The sequence below is a fragment of the Moschus berezovskii genome, chromosome 6 (assembly GCF_049115385.1).
Source record: "Moschus berezovskii isolate FMDL1 chromosome 6, NW_MosBer_1.0, whole genome shotgun sequence".
Lineage (NCBI taxonomy): Eukaryota > Metazoa > Chordata > Mammalia > Artiodactyla > Moschidae > Moschus > Moschus berezovskii.
In genome coordinates, this window is record NC_142465.1 from 32,611,332 (window position 1) to 32,629,405 (window position 18,074).

General features: G+C 45.0%; 1 protein-coding gene across 2 annotated transcripts in view; it reads right to left on the reverse strand.

Moving 5' to 3' along the window:
* SLC4A8 (solute carrier family 4 member 8) overlaps positions 1-2,238 on the reverse strand; it is an 81,872-nt gene extending 79,634 nt beyond the window's left edge. For both annotated transcript variants that reach the window (XM_055395538.2, XM_088836899.1), the window contains exon 1: positions 2,034-2,238. In XM_055395538.2, the coding sequence (XP_055251513.1) occupies positions 2,034-2,078 (45 nt within the window). In that variant the 5' untranslated portion in view covers positions 2,079-2,238. The remainder of the gene's footprint in view (positions 1-2,033) is intronic.
* Between the last annotated feature and the right edge of the window lie 15,836 nt (positions 2,239-18,074).

Sequence of the window (18,074 nt, forward strand, 5' to 3'; positions counted from 1 at the left end):
GCCCATCACCTGACTCAGCCTTTACAAGGTCTTGCTGTTCCCATCCTGTTTTTTTCTCTCTCCTCACCCCACCACCCACAAGTTTCATGAACTAGATGTAAAAGATATAATTACTTTCTGTCCTACCCCAGAAGCACTCAGGAATTATCAGTTTCACAGAGCACCAACAGAAGCCTGGGGGTTATTATGATCCTGACAATACAACTGGAACACATTCTGCATATTAAGGACACTGTCTCCCCACATTTGTTCCAGCCTCGTTCCCACATTTGTTCTCCCCACTGCAGCCAGGAAATCTTTCAGGAGGAGAATCTGATCATAATCTCATTGGCTCTCATTCTCTCTCTGGCTCCACTCTCTCCTTCTCTCCATATGCTATGACCCTGGAGTACATCGCACACCATTCACCTCTTTGCTCCCTGTGGCTCCAGCCACTTTGGCCTTCTTTCAGATCTTTGAACCCGATGGGCCCCCTCTGCTGTTCTCTTTGTCTCCAAAGCCCTTTGATCTCCCTCTTCCCTCAGTTGACACTTATTCTTTAGATTTTTGCCCAAATTTTCTTCCTTAGCAAAATCTCTGATCTGAGACCAAAGCTGAAACCATTGTGATACACATTCACAGCACCACATATCTTTCTTTCTAAGCACTCATGACAGTTTATAATAATACATTTATTTGTGTGACTGTTTGATTAAAATAATTATACACACACACACACTAAACGGGAAACTCCAGCAGGGCAAGAACACTGCCTATTCTGCCCATCACTGTATCACAAAAATAAGCTGAATATTCTTCGTAGACCTTAGGAGAATTAGATATGCAAGGATTTCCCAAAATCGCAGATGTTGTTCCTTTTATGATAGAGCAAGCAAAAGGAATTATGGGTCACCTAGTAGCAAACTATTGCCAGAAGAGGAGTGAGTCAGTGATACCCATTTTGCTACAAACTCAAAAAAGAGTTTTCTCTGTCTCTTTACAAAAACCATCCTGACATCAACGTGGCCCTTGTTTCACGACCTGTCATTCTTCTGAGTAGGTCCATCATTCTCTTCACAGCCCTCCACTTCATATCTGACCTCCCTTCATTATCTCTTTGCAGAGCAATAAGCATATCATCACCTGATGGGCACAGGAAAGGGGGGAGTGAGAATTCAATGAGCTATCTCTCCTATACTGGTTGCCACATTCTTTCACAAAGCCCCTTCCCAAACAGCTGCTCATTTAGGTCTCAAAACCACCCTGTGAAGTAAGCAAAGCAGGTATTCTTATCCTTATTTTACTAGATGGGAAAAAGTGATTCAAAGAGGCAAGTGACTTACTCAAGGTCACAAAGCCCATGTGAGGCGGATGTAGATTTGAACCTACAGTCTCTGACGCCCAGTTCAGTGCTTTACCTTACATTAGCCACCCCAACAGTTATCAGTTTCTTAAACCTGTTTCTTCATTTCTTTAAGCAAACACCTGTTTCTGACCCCTCAGCACTTTTCCAGCCTCTGTCCACTTCGCTATCCAGAACTTGTCAGCCCGTCTGTGCCATGGAATGAAGGGAGTTTTATGCACACGAACAAGGCTGAGCGTTTGGTCCCAGCCTCCAGTCTTTTCCAGCTCTTCCTCTGAGCCAGTAAGGAACCAGAAAGCCCCATTAATAAAACACAAAGAGGAGACCTGCCCCACCAGAGCAAGGTCCCTGGCGATCCTTTCTCCCACGTTCCAGCAGGAGGCGGCAAGGCCAGCAGCCAGCCTCTTTCCCAGCAAGGCGGACCTGAGCAGAACAGAGGTCACCGGCCGCGGGCCGTCAGGGCTCCTCAGCTGGCCACGCAAAGGATGCAGCTCCCGGTTTGGCCCAAGGTCACCCCCTCGCAGCCCGGGCCCGGTCCCCGACCGCCCGGAGCGCCCCCTGGTGTCGCGGGCTGGCCTCCCCTCGCCCTCAGGGAGTGGCCTGCGAAGCCCCGGCTCGGGGGCAGAGAGCGGAGGGTGGGCAGAGGACGAGGAGGCTGAGCCCCTGGGAGGGGCGGGAGGCGGGGCCCTACCTGATAGCTGAGGACGCCATCCGGATCGTTACTCCCGGCCGGCATGGCGGAGCCCAGCTAGGTCTCGCCCGCGGGGTCCAGGCCGAACGTCAGCAGGCCACGCACTCCAGTCGGGTTTGAGCAGATCGCCCGAGCGGCGACCCCTACCTCGGTGCCAACGGTCAACCATCAACCGCCGCCGCCTCCATAGCCACCGGCCCGCGAGGCTTCGCCGCAGCCAATCACCGCGCGGCCTGTACGGCCAATCAGGGCGCGGAGCACGGGAGGACGCTGTCCGGCGGTACCCTGGGCTACCAGGAGGTGGAGGAGGGAGCCGGGAGAGCAAACCCCTCCCGGGCCTGGTTGCCGTGGAAACCGCCTCCCGCCCTTCAGGGGCCTCTGGGCTGGAAGGTCCTCCCAACTGCTTGCTAGAAATTGAAGATCTTGTTCTACTTGAGGATGCATCTGACCCTTGAAAACTGAGAAAGTGTCGAGTTTGTCTATCATGATTTTATTCCTCAGTAATACTAATTTTTAAATTCTGGGGAACCATCCCTTTAGCCTGCAGAAGGAAGTAACAGGATGAAAGGGAAGGGCCTTCTCAAATTACTTGGTAATCCTGGAGCTAGTGGCCAGATTAAATAGTATCAAAGAGAAGCAGGCAGGCAGTGGTCCAGTCCCCTCCACAGATTGACTAGGATACAGGTCTTCTCCCTTGGCCTCAGGTTGGCAGTGAAAAGCACGGGGTCGAGCTAAGGAAGATGGTTGAAACAATTCCACAAAAATGCTTCCAACTTTTCTGAGAAATAATCTAGGGCAAATTATTTAACAAAATAATAGCTACTGATTTAAGGCAAAGTTAGAAACCCATGAGTAACACATTCAATTCGATTTGGGTTTAAACAAGAGAGACTGGTCATAATCCAACCAACCTCTGTCCCCACGAGGAGGAAAGGGGTCTTTTCCTTTATGTCCACTATCACATCAGACGGTAGGAGAGTCCACATTATTAAAAGAAAAAGAGCAGGTGCAAATCATTCTCAGCCTCCGAAGAAACTACACTTGGGGAGCATAGCCTGGCTGGTGCACATTAAATGTTCAACCCCTGCATACCATTGCTTGCACTGGCTCTGAAATTTGAACCAAGTTTGTGCTTCCGTGTCCCTGAGGCAGAACCATATTTTCAGTCTTCGATTTAAGGTCTTGGGCCCATTTCTGAGCCTTAGTGTTCATTTCCCCAGTCTATGTTGACCTCTTCACTAATTCTGTCCCTTGAATCTGTAATTCACCCCCATTTTTGCCCATCAAAACCATAATCATACTTCAAAGTCAAACTCAAAGGCGACCTCTTCCAAGAAACTTTATTCTACTCTCCTCAATACCCCTAAGAGATGTCATCACTCCCCTTTGAATCTTCACAGCACTTCATACCTTCCTTATAGCAGTTACCATGCTATGGTCAAGTACTTTAATTAAATATTAACTTTAGCTTGCTTTAACACTGTCATTTTTTGAAGGCAATAATTATTTTTCTTATGCCCTTCTGTACAAAGCCTCAAAGAATGCTGGGCACATAATTATAAATATGTAAGTTATATAAGTATATATAAATAAATATAACTTATAAATATATAAGTGAATATATGTACTTTTAATTCAGTCTAACCAAAAACATATTAAACACAAAGTCCAAGTCCAAATGGCACCGAAGATGCAGCAAAATCCAAAATAAAATATGTATCTCCAGAGGGCTTATGGTCTAATCAGGGGAACAGGATATATGTTAATATGATGGCAAGATAACAGAATATAAAACAAGAGCCATATGAGTAACATAAACAACAAGGCTTATAAAAATTTAGAAGAGAACATGTTAATATGATGACAAGATAATAGAACATAAAACAAGAGCCATATAAGTTATATAGGCAACAAAGATTATAAAAATTTCCAAGAGAAAATAATTTTTTTTTTACTTGGAACATGACACAGAGGACATTGGTTTAGGTTAAACCCAAAACCAGTCAAGCCAAAGTAAGGAGAGCAAGCATCTTAGTTCTTAGGGAATGACTTAGCAACCAGGAAAGCCTAAGACCCATTCAGGATAGCCACAATTTGGACCAAAGCAGAAAGGTATGGAGAAGAGCAGTAGGAAATAAAAATTGTGGTAAAGAAAAACAATGACCAACTTATAGAGAAACAGCTAATCAGTTCAGACTTTTTTTCTCTCATATAATAGAAAATATGATACTGTTGAAAATTTTAAAGAATTTGTCCACACACCAGGACCTGGTTTAGTGGTGTAAATGCACTATGTCATTTAACATTCCTAACACTTCATAGGTTATCCATTTCACTGGTAAGAAAACTGAGGCTGAGAAGTTTAGCAACTTTCTCAAGGTTAAGTAGGTATTAGGCTGGGATATGATCACCTCTTGAGCCTTGCAATCTAGTGGAGAAACAGCAAACAAGTAAAAATGAACACAATTACAGATTATGAGAGCCGCAGTGAAGCAAACTGCAAAGCTATGTGATAGAGTATTGGCCAGCGGGGTGGAGAGAGCTACTGTAGATGGAATGGTCAGGGAGGGCTTTTCTGAGGAGGTGAGGAGAGTCTCATTTGATGAGTCAAGGATGGATCTGTCTGCTTTTAGAGTCCCTGGCCACTGTACAACACTGTCCTATGTAAGTGATACCATTGGTGAAATCTGCCATTGGGGGCAAGGTGGGTTAGAGTGGGGAGCTGAGGCAGGGGGTCATTTAGGCTGACTGGCAACATGGCAGTTCTGGAGGGGCCAAGGATGGTGACCAGAAGAAAGATGTGCCCTCCATTTGCCACTCCCTAAAGAGCCCGCTTGGCAACCCACTCCAGTACTCTTGCCTAGAAAATCCCATGGACGGAGGAGCCTGATAGGCTGCAGTCGGACACGACTGAGCGACTTCACTTCACTAAAGAGCCCGCTCATGGTGCTCTCATGAGAGTGGGCACGAGCTGTGGGCACAGAGAAGAAGCAGGAGGGAGAGGATTACTAGGAGCTCTCCAAGTCTGACTTGACTCCAGTTTAAATGTAGAAAAAAATCAGACTCTGGCTCTTGACTCCAGGGTCAAGAGCCCCATCTTCTGGTCTATTGTGCAAATTACAAAAGGAATTGGCTGCAGAGGAGAGCGAGACTGCCCTGAGGCAGCTGTCTGTCTACAGAGACAGGTTCTCCCCTCCAAGCACTGTTTTGCGCCCTCCTTCCCGAAGAAGGCGAGCTCGTTGGCTCCAGGCCCCAGGCACTAGGCTGCCGGCACCTTCAGCTCTCTACACAGCTTGGAAAGGAGCAAATATGCCGCTCTCAGCCTGGCCAGCAAAGAGGCACGGAAGGAGCTGGAAGGAGGAAGATATTCAGCCAAGGACACCACCTCACACTGATTATTCTTCTAAAGAAAGCAGGGGCTTGGTGGGGGGAGGGTGGTGTGGAGAACCCAGCAAAACAGAACTCAGAAACTTCTGAGGCCTGCACAGAATTCTTGGAGGAGGAGACATCAAATAGACAGGAAAATGCAAAATACGGGTAGAGACAGAGACCAAACACACACACATACACACACACACACATCTCACAGGGAAGCAAGGAGGCTTGCAACAACTCTGTGAGGTAGGTTCTATCTCCTCCATCATTTTACAGATGAGAACACTCAAGACTGAGGCTTAGAGATGTAAGCTACCCCAGTTCACACAGCAAGCACAGTTTATAAATGGAGACCCCGAGCCTGAGCTCAGAAGCACCCCATTACAAAGTTCACACACATAACCACTTATGGCCACCCATGGGGCTGCCTGGACTCCAGTCCTTCCCTAACTTTAGAAGTTCCACCCTCCCTTTGTGACTTCCAAATGTGGCTATTTTTCCATCTTTGTGTCTAGATCCTTCCTTTCTCTAATACTAGTGTTCTTAAACTTTGGTGGGGAGAGATTAGGTCTTGAATCTCTGGGGACATGATAAAATCTGTGGGACTCTCTTTTCAGGTAAGTAGATAAGGACCCAAATTTTGCATCGCATTGTAAGGATGTGTTCACAGCCTGCCCAGGGAAGCACTAAGCACCTTACTTGTATTATTTTTAAATATTGACTGGAAAACATTGACATTCTCTTATTCAGAGACAAAAAGGCATGAAACACAAGTAACTCAAAAGGTCTGAGGAAATGTTCTCACATAATTGCAACCAATTTTTCCATCAAAAGCATCTTATTTCTCCATCTATGCACCATGTTTCTTGCCCAGTTTAAACTGTCAAAAGAGCTGCCAGGCAGAGGTTTCAGTCTTTACTTGCCATTCAGTTCAGTTCAGTCGCTCAGTCGTGTCCGACTCTTTGCGACCCCATGAATCACAGCACGCCAGGCCTCCCTGTCCATCACCAACTCCCGGAGTTCACTCAAACTCATGTCCACAGAGTCGGTGATACCATCCAGCCATAGCATTCTCTGTCGTCCCCTTCTCCTCCCGCCCCCAGTCCCTCCCAGCATTAGAGTCTTTTCCAGTGAGTCAACTCGTCGCATGAAGTGGTCAAAGTATTGGAGTTTCAGCTTTAGCATCAGTCCTTCCAATGAACACCCAGGACTGATCTCCTTTAGAATGGACTGCTTGGATCTCCTTGCAGTCCAAGGGACTCTCAAGAGTCTTCTCCAGCACCACAGTTCAAAAGCATCAATTCTTCGGTGATCAGCTTTCTTCACAGTCCAACTCTCACATCCATACATGACCACGGGAAAAACCATAGGCTGGACTAGACGGACCTTGGTTGGCAAAGTAATGTCTCTGCTTTTTAATATGCTATCTAGGTTGGTCATAACTTTCCTTCCAAGGAGTAAGCGTCTTTTAATTTCATGGCTGCAATCAGCATCTGCAGTGATTTTGGAGCCCAAAAAAATAAAGTCTGACACTGTTTCCCCATCTATTTCCCATGAAGTGATGGGACCAGATGCCATGATCTTCGAATTCTGAATGTTGAGCTTCAAGCCAACTTATTCACTCTCCTCTTTCACTTTCATCAAGAGGCTTTTTAGTTCCTCTTCACTTTCTGCCATAAGGGTGGTGTCATCTGCATATCTGAGGTTATTGATATTTCTCCCGGCAATCTTGATTCCAGCTGTGCTTCTTCCAGCCCAGTGTTCCTCATGATGTACTCTGCATATAAGTTAAATAAGCAGGGTGACAATATACAACCTTGACCTAGTCCTTTTCCTATTTGGAACCAGTTTGTTGTTCCATGTCCAGTTCTAACTGTAGCTTCCTGACCTGCATACAGGTTTCTCAAGAGGCAGGTCACGTGGTCTGTTACTCCCATCTCTTTCAGAATTTTCCACAGTTTATTGTGATCCACACAGTCAAAGTCTTTGGCATAGTCGATGAAGCAGAAAAATAGATGTTTTTCTGGAACTCTCTTGCTTTCTCCATGATCCAGCGGATGTTGGCAATTTGATCTCTGGTGCCTCTCCCTTTTCTAAAACTTGCTTGAACATCTGGAAGTTCACGGTTCACATATTGCTGAAGCCTGACTTGGAGAATTTTGAGCATGACTTTACTAGCGTGTGAGATGGGTAGTGCCCAATCCCAGCTGCATCCTATACCTGATTTGGTTTCTCCACATTCCTCTTAATTATACATCAAAAACCAAGGAAAGTTTGGAGGAAAAGACGTCAGGGTTCAAGGAAAGACTTAATTAGGGCTTGCTGTGCGGTCGTCTGGGAGCATTTCCTGTGAAAGGAGCGGGGAGCCTGAGAGAGACACTATTCTATATCAAGCTTAAAAGGTCATGCAGGTGCATGATACGCAGTCAGCCCTTGCCAAGTCACAGCACATCTAGAGAGACTAAAGAATACAGTTTTCTTTGTTCACAGCAGGCTGCCAGCCTGGGACACTACACATCATACAGAAAAACAACAAAACGCTACACAAGCTGACTCTTGCTGCGAAAATCACTCTCCCTCCATTCGTCGTCATCAATATCGTCCATGGAAATCACCTATACCGCGGAATTCCCTGGTGGGTTCAGTGGTTAGGACTTGGCTCGTTTACAACCACGGACCTGGGGTTCAATCCCTGGTTGGAGAACTACCAGCTGTGCGGCATGGCCAAAAAATTTTTAAAAAAGAGAACTGGACTTCCTTGGTGGTACAGTGGCTAAGAAGCCTCCTGCCAGCTCAGAGGACACAAGTTTGATCCTTGGTCCAGGAAGATTCCACATGCCACGGAGCAACTAAGCCCGGGCACCACAACTACTGAGTCAGCGAGAGCCCCAGTGCCACAGCTACTGCAGGCTGAGCTTAGAGTCTGTGCGCCACACGAGAAGTCACAGCAGCGAGAAGCCCGAGCACCACAACAAATGGTAGCTCCTGCCAGCGGTAACTAGAGAAAGCCCACGCAAAGCAGGAAGGTGCAGAACAACTAAAATTAAATAAACAATAAATTATATATTTTAAAAGAGGACTTCCCTGGTGGTCCAATGGATAAGAATCTGCCTGCCAATGCAGGGGACATAGGTTCCATCCCTGGTTCAGGAAGATCCCACATGCCTCAGGGCAACTAAGCCCAGGCAAACTGCTGAAACCCGAGCACCTAGAAGCCCTGCTCGAAACAAGAGAAGGCGCCGAAATGAGAACCCTGCACACAACAGCTACAGAATAGGAGAAGGCAATGGCAAGCCACTCCAGTACTCTTGCCTAGAAAATCCCATGGACGGAGGAGCCTGGTAGGCTGCAGTCCATGGGGTCGCTACGAATCAGACACAACTGAGCGACTTCACTTTCACTTTTCACTTTCACATGTTGGAGAAGGAAATGGCAACCCACTCCAGTGTTCTTGCCTGGAGAATCCCAGGGATGGGGGGGCCTGGTGGGCTGCCGTCTATGGGGTCGCACAGAGTCGGACACGACTGAAGTGACTTAGCAGCAGCAGCAGCAGCCCCCATCGTGGCGAAAGCCCAAGCGCCAAAAATAAATAAATATGAAATAAAATGATAGGTGAAAGAAAAGGAATTGCCTACACTGTGCTCATTCACACCTTGCTCCAGACTCAGCAAGGCTCTGGTAGACAGAACCCATTTAAACTGGCAAAAACCTCCTCCTCCTTTCTCTGGGATCACAACTGAGATATTTGGACAGAGGCAGAAGGAAAGGACTAACAGAGGGATTAGACAAAACAGAAACAGATTAGAACAAAACAGAAAAGTAAACTTTGAAGAAAGAAGCTTTGGGACTTCCAGATCCACATAGGAAGTCATTCAGGAATTCAGGAGAAGTAGGTATTAACCAAGGACCACTTCCCAAGTCCTTGCTATCAGATTTGAACACATTTGTATTCATTAAATACATTTATCTTATCCGTTTCTAACCAAACCTCGCCCTGCTTAGAAATCAAGTGTGTTTACAGTGGTTTTACTCCCTGTCTTATCTTCTTGAGGATAAGATCTCTTGAGCCTGTAGAGACATTCTTATTTCACTTTTAACCGGTAGGCCTGGGATATCCTTAAGTTTGCTGCAGATTCAGTGCTTCACATCTGTATAATTCTATATACTCAACGTTTTTTATCACCATATCTCATTTCTCTCAAACGGGACTGTAAATGTATATAGAATATTTCACAGACTAGAAAGATGAAATAAGCCTGGAACAGGGACTTGCCCAAGCCAGTTAACAACAGAGCTTGGTGAAGAACCTCTCGTGCTTTTCATGGTTTGTGAGGATTCCTAGAAATACAATTCCATGCAGCCCCTTCCTGCATAAAATTGAACTAGCTTCAGTTGAGCAGTAAATTGTGAATCTCCTTTAGAAATGACATGAACTCCCCATAGCAGAAACCAAGGGCTTCTCCTCTATTACCTTTTACCATCTGATTACAGTTTCATATAATTTCTACTTTGGAAAGCTTGTCAGTAATACCCATTCATTAGTTTACTGAATAAACTCTCATGAGGTTCTGAAAATAACTATTACTGCTTATCTCTAGAAACACATTATCTGACATAGATATAAATTCAATCCAAGATACTCTTACTCCCTCTAAAACACCACTTGGGGCCTTTTATTTTGCAGTTAATTTTTTTTTTTTTAAGTGGAGAACCCATTCAGACTTCTGGGCTGGGGCAAAAGGGAACAGACATAGAATCTGAATGTATCTCATGAATTTATCTTTTTCCACCTCTAATCTTTTGACAAATTGAAACGACCACCCTCCTTTTTTAAAGAAAGTAGAGTTTCTCTGGTCCTTTCTTATAAAATACAGGAAAGAGTATTTGCTAGATTTACCAAGAACAGCTAGGACCGTGAGATGGGCAGTCAATGAATAGCAGAGAAAAAAGTTCAGCCCTGAAGCAGATATAGAAGCACTCAGCTTTGTTTGGGGTAGGCAAAATGAACAAGGGCCATTACAATTGGATTACAACCTATATATCTGTTGAGGTTTCTCTAGAACTTCTTGCCCCTGCCCTCTAAGAATTGTTGGAAGGGACTTAAAAGGCCTATATTCCAACACCATATATAAAAATAAACTCAAAATAGATAAAAGACCTATGTGTAAGACTGGATACTATTAAACCCCTAGAGGAAAACATAGAACACTCTTTTACATAAACCACAGCAATATTTTTTGATCTTCTAGAGTAATGAAAATAAAAGCAAAAATAATTAGAATCTAATTAAACTTAAAAGCTTTTGCATGAAAAAGAAAACCATAAACAAAGCGAAAAGACAACCTACAGAATGGGAGAAAATATTTACAAACAATGTGACCAACAAGGGATTGATTTCCAAAATATTACAAAGAGTTCATACAGCTCAATATTAAAAAAATAAATAAATGGGTAGAAGACTTAAATAGTTCAGTTGCTCAGTCCTGTCGGACTCTTTGCGACCCAATGGACTGCAGCATGCCAGACTTGCCTGTCCATCACCAAATCCCCAAGCTTACTCAAACTTGCATCCATCCATCGAGTTGCTGATGCCATCCAACCATCTCATCCTCTGTCGTCCCCTTCTCCTCCCGCCTTCAATCTTTCCCGGCATCAGGGTCTTTTCCAATGAGTCAGTTCTTTGCATCAGGTGGCCCAAGGATTGGAGTTTCAGCTTCAGCATCAGTCCTTCCAATGAATATTCAGGACTGATCTCCTTTAGGATGGACTGGTTGGATGTCTTTGCAGTCCAAAGGACCCTCAAGAGTCTTCTCCAATACCACAGTTCAAAAGCATCAATTCTTCGGTGCTCAGCTTTATAGTCCAACTATCACATCCGTACATGACTACTAGAAAAACCACAGCTTTCATTAAACAGACCTTTGTTGGCAAAGTAATGTCTCTGCTTTTTAATATGCTGTCTAGGTTGGTCATAGCTTTTCTTCCAAGGAGCAAACATCTTTTAATTTCATGGCTGCAGTCACCATCTGCAGTGATTTGGGAGCCCAAGAAAATAAAGCCTGTCACTGTTTCCATTGTTTTCCCATCTATTTGCCATGAAGTGATGGGACTGGATGCCATGATCTTAGTTTTCTGTATGCTGAGTTTAAGCCAACTTTTTCACTCTCTTCTTTCACTTTCATCAAGAAGCTCTTTAGTTCTTCTTCACTTTCTGCCATAAGGGTGGTGTCATCTGCATATCTGAGGTTATTGATATTTATCCTGGCAATCTTGATTCCAGCTTGTGCATCATCCAGCCCAGGATTTCACATGATATACTCTGCATATAAGTTAAATAAGCAGGGTGACAATATACAGCCTTGATGTACTCTTTTCCCAATTTGGAACCAGTCTGTTTTTCCATGCCCAGCGCTAACTGTTGCTTCTTGACCTGCATACAGATTTCTCAGGAGGGTAAGGTGGTCTGGTATTCCCATCTCTTTCAGAATTTTCCACAGTTTATTGTGATCCACACAGTCAAAGGCTTTGGCATAGTCAATAAAGCAGAAATAGACTTTTTTCTGGAACTCTCTTGCTTTTTTAATGATCCAACGGATGTTGGCAATTTGATCTCTGGTTCAGATCTCTGTTCTCTGCCTTTTCTAAATCCAGCTTGAACATCTGGAAGTTCACGGTTCACAGACTGTTGAAGCCTGGCTCGAAGAATTTTGAGCATTACTTACTAGTGTGAGATGAGTGCAGATGTGCGGTAGTTTGAGCATTCTTTGGCATTGCCTTTCTTTGGGATTGGAATGAAAACTGACCTTTTCCAGTTCTGTGGCCACTGCTGAGTATTCCAAATTTGCTGGCATATTGAGTGTAGCACTTTCACAGCATCATCTTTTGGGGCTTGAAATAGTTCAGCTAGAATTCCATCACCTCCACTAGCTTTGTTCCTAGTGATTCTTCCTAAGCCCCACTTGATTTCACATTCCAGGATGTCTGGCTCTAGGTGAGTGATCACACCATCGTGATTATCTGGGTCATTAAGATCTTTTTTTGTATAGTTCTTCTGTGTATTGTTGCCACCTCTTCTTAATATCTTCTGCTTCTGTTAGGTCCATACCATTTCTGTCCTTTATTGTGCCCATCTTTGCATGAAATGATCTCTTGGTATCTATAATTTTCTTGAAGAGATCTCTAGTCTTTCCCATTCTACAGTTTTCCTCTATTTCTTTGCACTGATCACTGAGGAAGGCTTTCTTATCTCTCCTTGCTATGTTTTGGAATTCTGCATTCAAATGGGTGTATCTTTCCTTTTCTCCCTTGCCTTGAGCTTCTCTTCTTTTCTCAGCTATTTGTAAGGGCTCCTCAGGCAACCATTTGCCTTTTTGCATTTCTTTTTCTTGGGGATGGTCTTGATTCTTGTCTCTTGTACAATGTCATGAACCTTCATCCACAGTTCTTCAGGCACTCTATCAGATCTAATCCCTTGAATCTATTTGTCACTTCAACTGTATAATCTTAAGGGATTTGATTTAGGTCATACCTGAATGGTATAGTGGTTTCCCCTACTTTCTTCAATTTCAGTCTGAATTTGGCAATAAGGAGTTCATGATCTGAGCCACAGTCAGCTCCCAGTCTTGTTTTTGCTGACTGTATAGAGCTTCTCCATCTTTGGCTGCAAAGAACATAATCAATCTGATTTCGGTATTGACCATCTAACGATGTCCATGTCTTGTGTTGTGAGTCTTCTCTTGTCTTGTTGAAAGAGGGTGTTTGCTATGACCAGTGCATTCTCTTGGCAAAATTCTGTTAGCCTTTGACCTGCTTCATTCTGTACTCCAAGACCAAATTTGCCTGTTAATCCAGGTATCTCTTGACTTCCTACTTTTGCATTCCAGTCCCCTATAATGAAAAGGACCTATATTTTGGGTATTAGTTCTAGAAGGTCATAGTTCTTCATAGAACCGTTCAACTTCAGCTTCTTCAGCATTACTGATCAGGGCATAGACTAGGATTACTGTGACATTGTATGGTTTGCCTTGGAAGTGAACAGACATTTCTTCAAAGAAGACAGGCCAACAGGTATGTGAAAAGATGCTCAATATTGCTAATTATTGGAGAAATGCAAATCAAGGCTACAATGAGGTTTCAGCTCACACCGGTCAGAATGGCCATCATCTAAAATTCTATGAAGGGCTTCCCTGGTAGTCCAGTGGTTAAGAATCTGCCTTGCAATTCAAGGGACACCAGTTCAATTCCTGGTCTGGGAAGATCCCACATGCCATGAAGCCACTAAGCCTGGGCTTCACAACTGAGACCCAGCACAGCCAAATAAACAATTACTTTTTTAAAAGACACCAGAAATGTGTCTTGGTACAAGATTACCATGCAAAAATCAATAACTTTTCTATAACACTAAGCACAGCTGATTAGGCAACAGAATGAGAGAATAGATTCCCATTACAGTAATAAGTAGAGATGAAAAAACTGAGCAGACAAGTAACATGCAAGAACGACATGAAAACTACTGAGTGGCACGAAAGAAGTCTTGAGTAAACTGAAAGGCACATGCTGCATCTTGTAGAAAAAACTCAATTTTATTAAAACTAGTAATCCTCCTTTTTATTCATCTGTAAGTTTCAGGATATCATAATAAAACTACAAACAAGGTTTATTTCTTTAATGGAAGACAAAAATATCCAGGAAAATTTTGGAGGAAAAAAAACCTAGGTCACAATTACATCCGTTCCTCACATCTTAACCTTTTCTGGAAGGGAAAAGTTCTGGACATTACACTGGGAGCCTCTTTTCCTGAAGAATGGCTCTGAACAAGCCCCAAAGTGGCTCCCTTGACAAGGACTCAACTATACAAGCTTCTCCAGACCCAACATCATTGTGGTGTGGCAGAGCCCCAGCTTCCGGGAACCCACACCTGTAGCCACAACCCCAGGCAGCCTTGGGTCTTTAAGCAGAAAGATGTGAACACTGTGTTCCCGGAGTATCACCCCTGAGTGGGAGGCACTTCAGTGCCCTGGGAGATAGCAGGCCTTCCTTGCCCTCTGCAGCCTTTCCAATGTGTCTGAGAGACGCTATTACAGATTAAATTATGCCCCCACCCCAAGAGCAACAAAAAGCTATGTTGAAGTCCTAAGCCCTAGTACCTCAGAAAGTGACTTCATTGGGAAATAGATGGTCACTATGGGTGTAATTAATTAAGATGAGGTTACACTGGAGTAGCTGTGTAGTGGCTAAGTCATGTCCGACTCTTTTGCAACCACATAGACTCTAGCCCACCAGGCTCCTCTGTCCATGAGATTTCCCAGGCAAGAATACTGGGGTGGGTTGCCGTTTCCTTCTCCAGGAGATCTTCCTGACCCAGGAATCAAACCTGTGTCTCTTGCATTGGAGGTGGATTCTTTACCACTGAGCCACCAGGAAAGTGCTACTGGAGTAGAGCATGTGTCTGGCTAAGTCACTTCAGTCATGACTCCAGGCAAGACTACTGGAGTGGGTTGCTATGCCCTCCTCCAGGGGATCTTCCCAACCCCGGGATCGAACCCACATCTCATGTCTCCTGTATTAGCAAGCAGATTCTTTACTACTAGAGTCACCTGGGAAGCCCACACTGGAGTAGAGCAGGCACCTAATCCAGTGTGACCGGTGTCCTTATAAAGTGACAGCCAGGACTTCCCTGACAATCCAGTGGTTAAGACTTTGCCTTCCATTGCAGTGGGTTGCGGGTTCAATTCCTGCTTGAGGAGCTAAGTTCCCACATGCCTGGTGGCCAAAAAACCAAAACATAAAACAGAAGCAATATTGTAACAAATTTATTAAAGACTTTTTAAAAATAAATAAAGTGACAACCACGTAAAGACACAGAAGGACACAGAGAGAACTCCATGTGAGGATGGAGGATTGGAGTGATGTGTCTCTGATCCAGGGAATGTCAAAGAAGGATGATAAACCACCAGAAGCTAAGAGGAGGCAAGGAAGGGTCTCCTACAGGTTTTAGAGGGAGCATGGCCCTGCAGATTTCTCCAGAATCGTAAGACAATAAATTTCTGTTTTAAGCCACCTCAGTATATGGTACTTTGTCATAGCAGCTGCAGGAAACAAATACAGACATCTAGGATTAGAATCTGTGCACTCTACTCGGGCAGAAGGCTGTGTGCCAGCTGGAAGTGGCCAGCTGGAAAAACCAAGAGTTTTAAACAGGAAATTCTGACTGCCACCCCGGAGTGCAAGGATGATGCAAGACATGGCTCCAGCACCCTTTCTCACGCCTCCAATTTTGCTCTGAGGACCGGCTGGCCTGGGCTGGCTCCTCATTAACTTTGTCCTCCTTTGCAACAAGCTGGCCCATGAGCCAGGATCACAATGGCTCTGATGTCACTCAACACCAGTGACCACAGGGATGCTGGGGAGAGAGAGGAACCTCAGAGAGCCCCAGGTTAAGCTTCTGAATCTGCTCTGGCAGGATCTAGAGCACTAAATTCTGGGGACGAGCTGGGGCATATTTGCAGTCCAAATTGTGGGGACACCCAGGTCACATGGAGGCCCCTCCCTCTACCTACACCTCCCCCTACTTACCCACTTGGCAATCTTCTACTCGTTCTTTGCAAGCCAGGTCACCCCAGCTCCTCCCCCAGCAGGTGAGTTAATCACTCCCTCCTTTGTGCCATCCTGGACCTCCTCCACACATTCCTCTATTACACTACAACTCATTCTATAAGATTCATTCGGTGGACCGTGACCTCCTTACACATGGGGACTGAGTCCTTCATCTCCGACTCCCTTGAGCCCAGCACTGCAGCCCACACCAGTGACGCTTTACAGCTTCCACAGAGCTTCCATGTGCATTAACCATCCCAACTGTGGACCAAATGTTAGAACATTACTGCTTATTCCAAGGCAAAATCTCCCTCCTGGGATAATTTGATTTGTAGCTGGTGATCTCTCTCATTAAACAAAGAGGTCCCTGAGAGAGAAATGCTAGTTCTTTGCCCTCCGATGGTCCTAACCCCAATTACACAGAAGTCACCTTCAGTAAATGCAACTTCAGCTTTTGCTGCCCCCACACTTCCTACGCTCAGGGAAGCACACTGATAACCCCATTACATCTGTCTGGAGCTTTCTGACCTGAGTATCTCCAGGGAACCAGGCAGTCCAATTTGTTTAATGCTATGTGATCTGCTGCACTCATGCCACATTTGATGATCTAATTTGATTTATTACAGACATTATGATATGGCTCTGTTTCTCTGAAAAACAGTCACCTCTTACACTAGTTACTTAACCATTAGCTGTCTTCTAGCGGACAAGAGTGGGGACTTTTACATCTCTGTTTCTAGTAATGGATAATAGTGCCTCCCGGAATAAGAATCAAAAACCTTAATAATATTCATAGCCTCTGATTCAGCAATTCCACTTTGAGCAGGTAACCCCAGGAAAATGGCCAAAGCTTTGCACAAAGGAAGGTTACTGGGGCACTCTTTATATTCAGCAGGGAAGACCTCACTAGGGAATGTGGTACAGTTTCTCCAAAGCAAACGTGGGGGACACAGTTGGCCACAGAGCATCAGTAGGCCTGGACCTAAGTTTGTAATGACGTGGAGAAATGGCGACCTCTCCAACTCACTGAGCACTAACAGGTCCTGAGGCACGCCATACCCCGAGGGCCTGGGAGACAAGCCAGACTGCAACAGCCCCTTGTCTCTCTAGTCTCAGGGAGTGGGGGGGTGTCTCCCAAGCAGAAGCCCTCCAGTTCCCTGGTCTTCCAGCTATCTCCAAGTCCTATCTGGGAAATTGTCTGGTTCAAAGTGTAGCCCACGGGATAAAGCGTAGAGGGTGGTCCCTCCCTCACAGTCCAGTAAATCCCCCCTCACCCTCACCCCATCATCCTACGAGTTACCACTCAGCTTTGTTCCTCTGCTCTTTGGAGACTCAAAAGTGTCATCTCCTAAGTTGTTCTTCAAAGTTCCTCTCTGCCAGGCCTGTGTTTAAATAAACACAGACAGCCATTTTACGGCTCCCCTGTAGCAGTACATTAATTGAGTGTGTCATATGGCTTATGGGTCAGATTTTTTGACTTGCAAGTAACAAAAACACACTCAAAGATTTTTCAACCAGGGCTTCCCTGGGGCTCAGCAGTAAAGAATCCACCTGCCAGTGCAGCAGACACGGATTCAGTCCCTGATCCGGGAGGATCCCACATCCAGCAGAGCAACTAAGCCCGTGTGCCACAACTATTAAGCCTGTGCTCTAGAGCCTGGGAGCCGCAACTACTGAGCCCACAAGCTGCAACTGCTGAAGCCCAAGCCCCCTAGAGCCCGAGCTTCACAACAAGAGAAGCCACTGCAACGAGAAGCCCATGCACTGCAACTAGAGAGTAGCCTGAGCTCTCTACAGCTAGAGACAGGCCTGCGCAGCAGCAAAGCCTCAGCGCAGCCAAAAATAAATAACATTATTTTTTTTAAATAAATTTTTCAACCAAAACAAGAAAGAAGGGGGGAAAGTAGGAAGGAAGGAAGGGAGGGTTGGAGGGAAAGAAAGCAAAGGAAAAACAGAAGAAAAGGGGAAAAAAGAACGTGGAAGAAGGGAGAAATCTAGGAATAAATTGCTTCCTCTGTGCTTTATTCTCACTGCCTGCTTTCTGAGGGCTGGCTTCATGCTCAGTTTGCC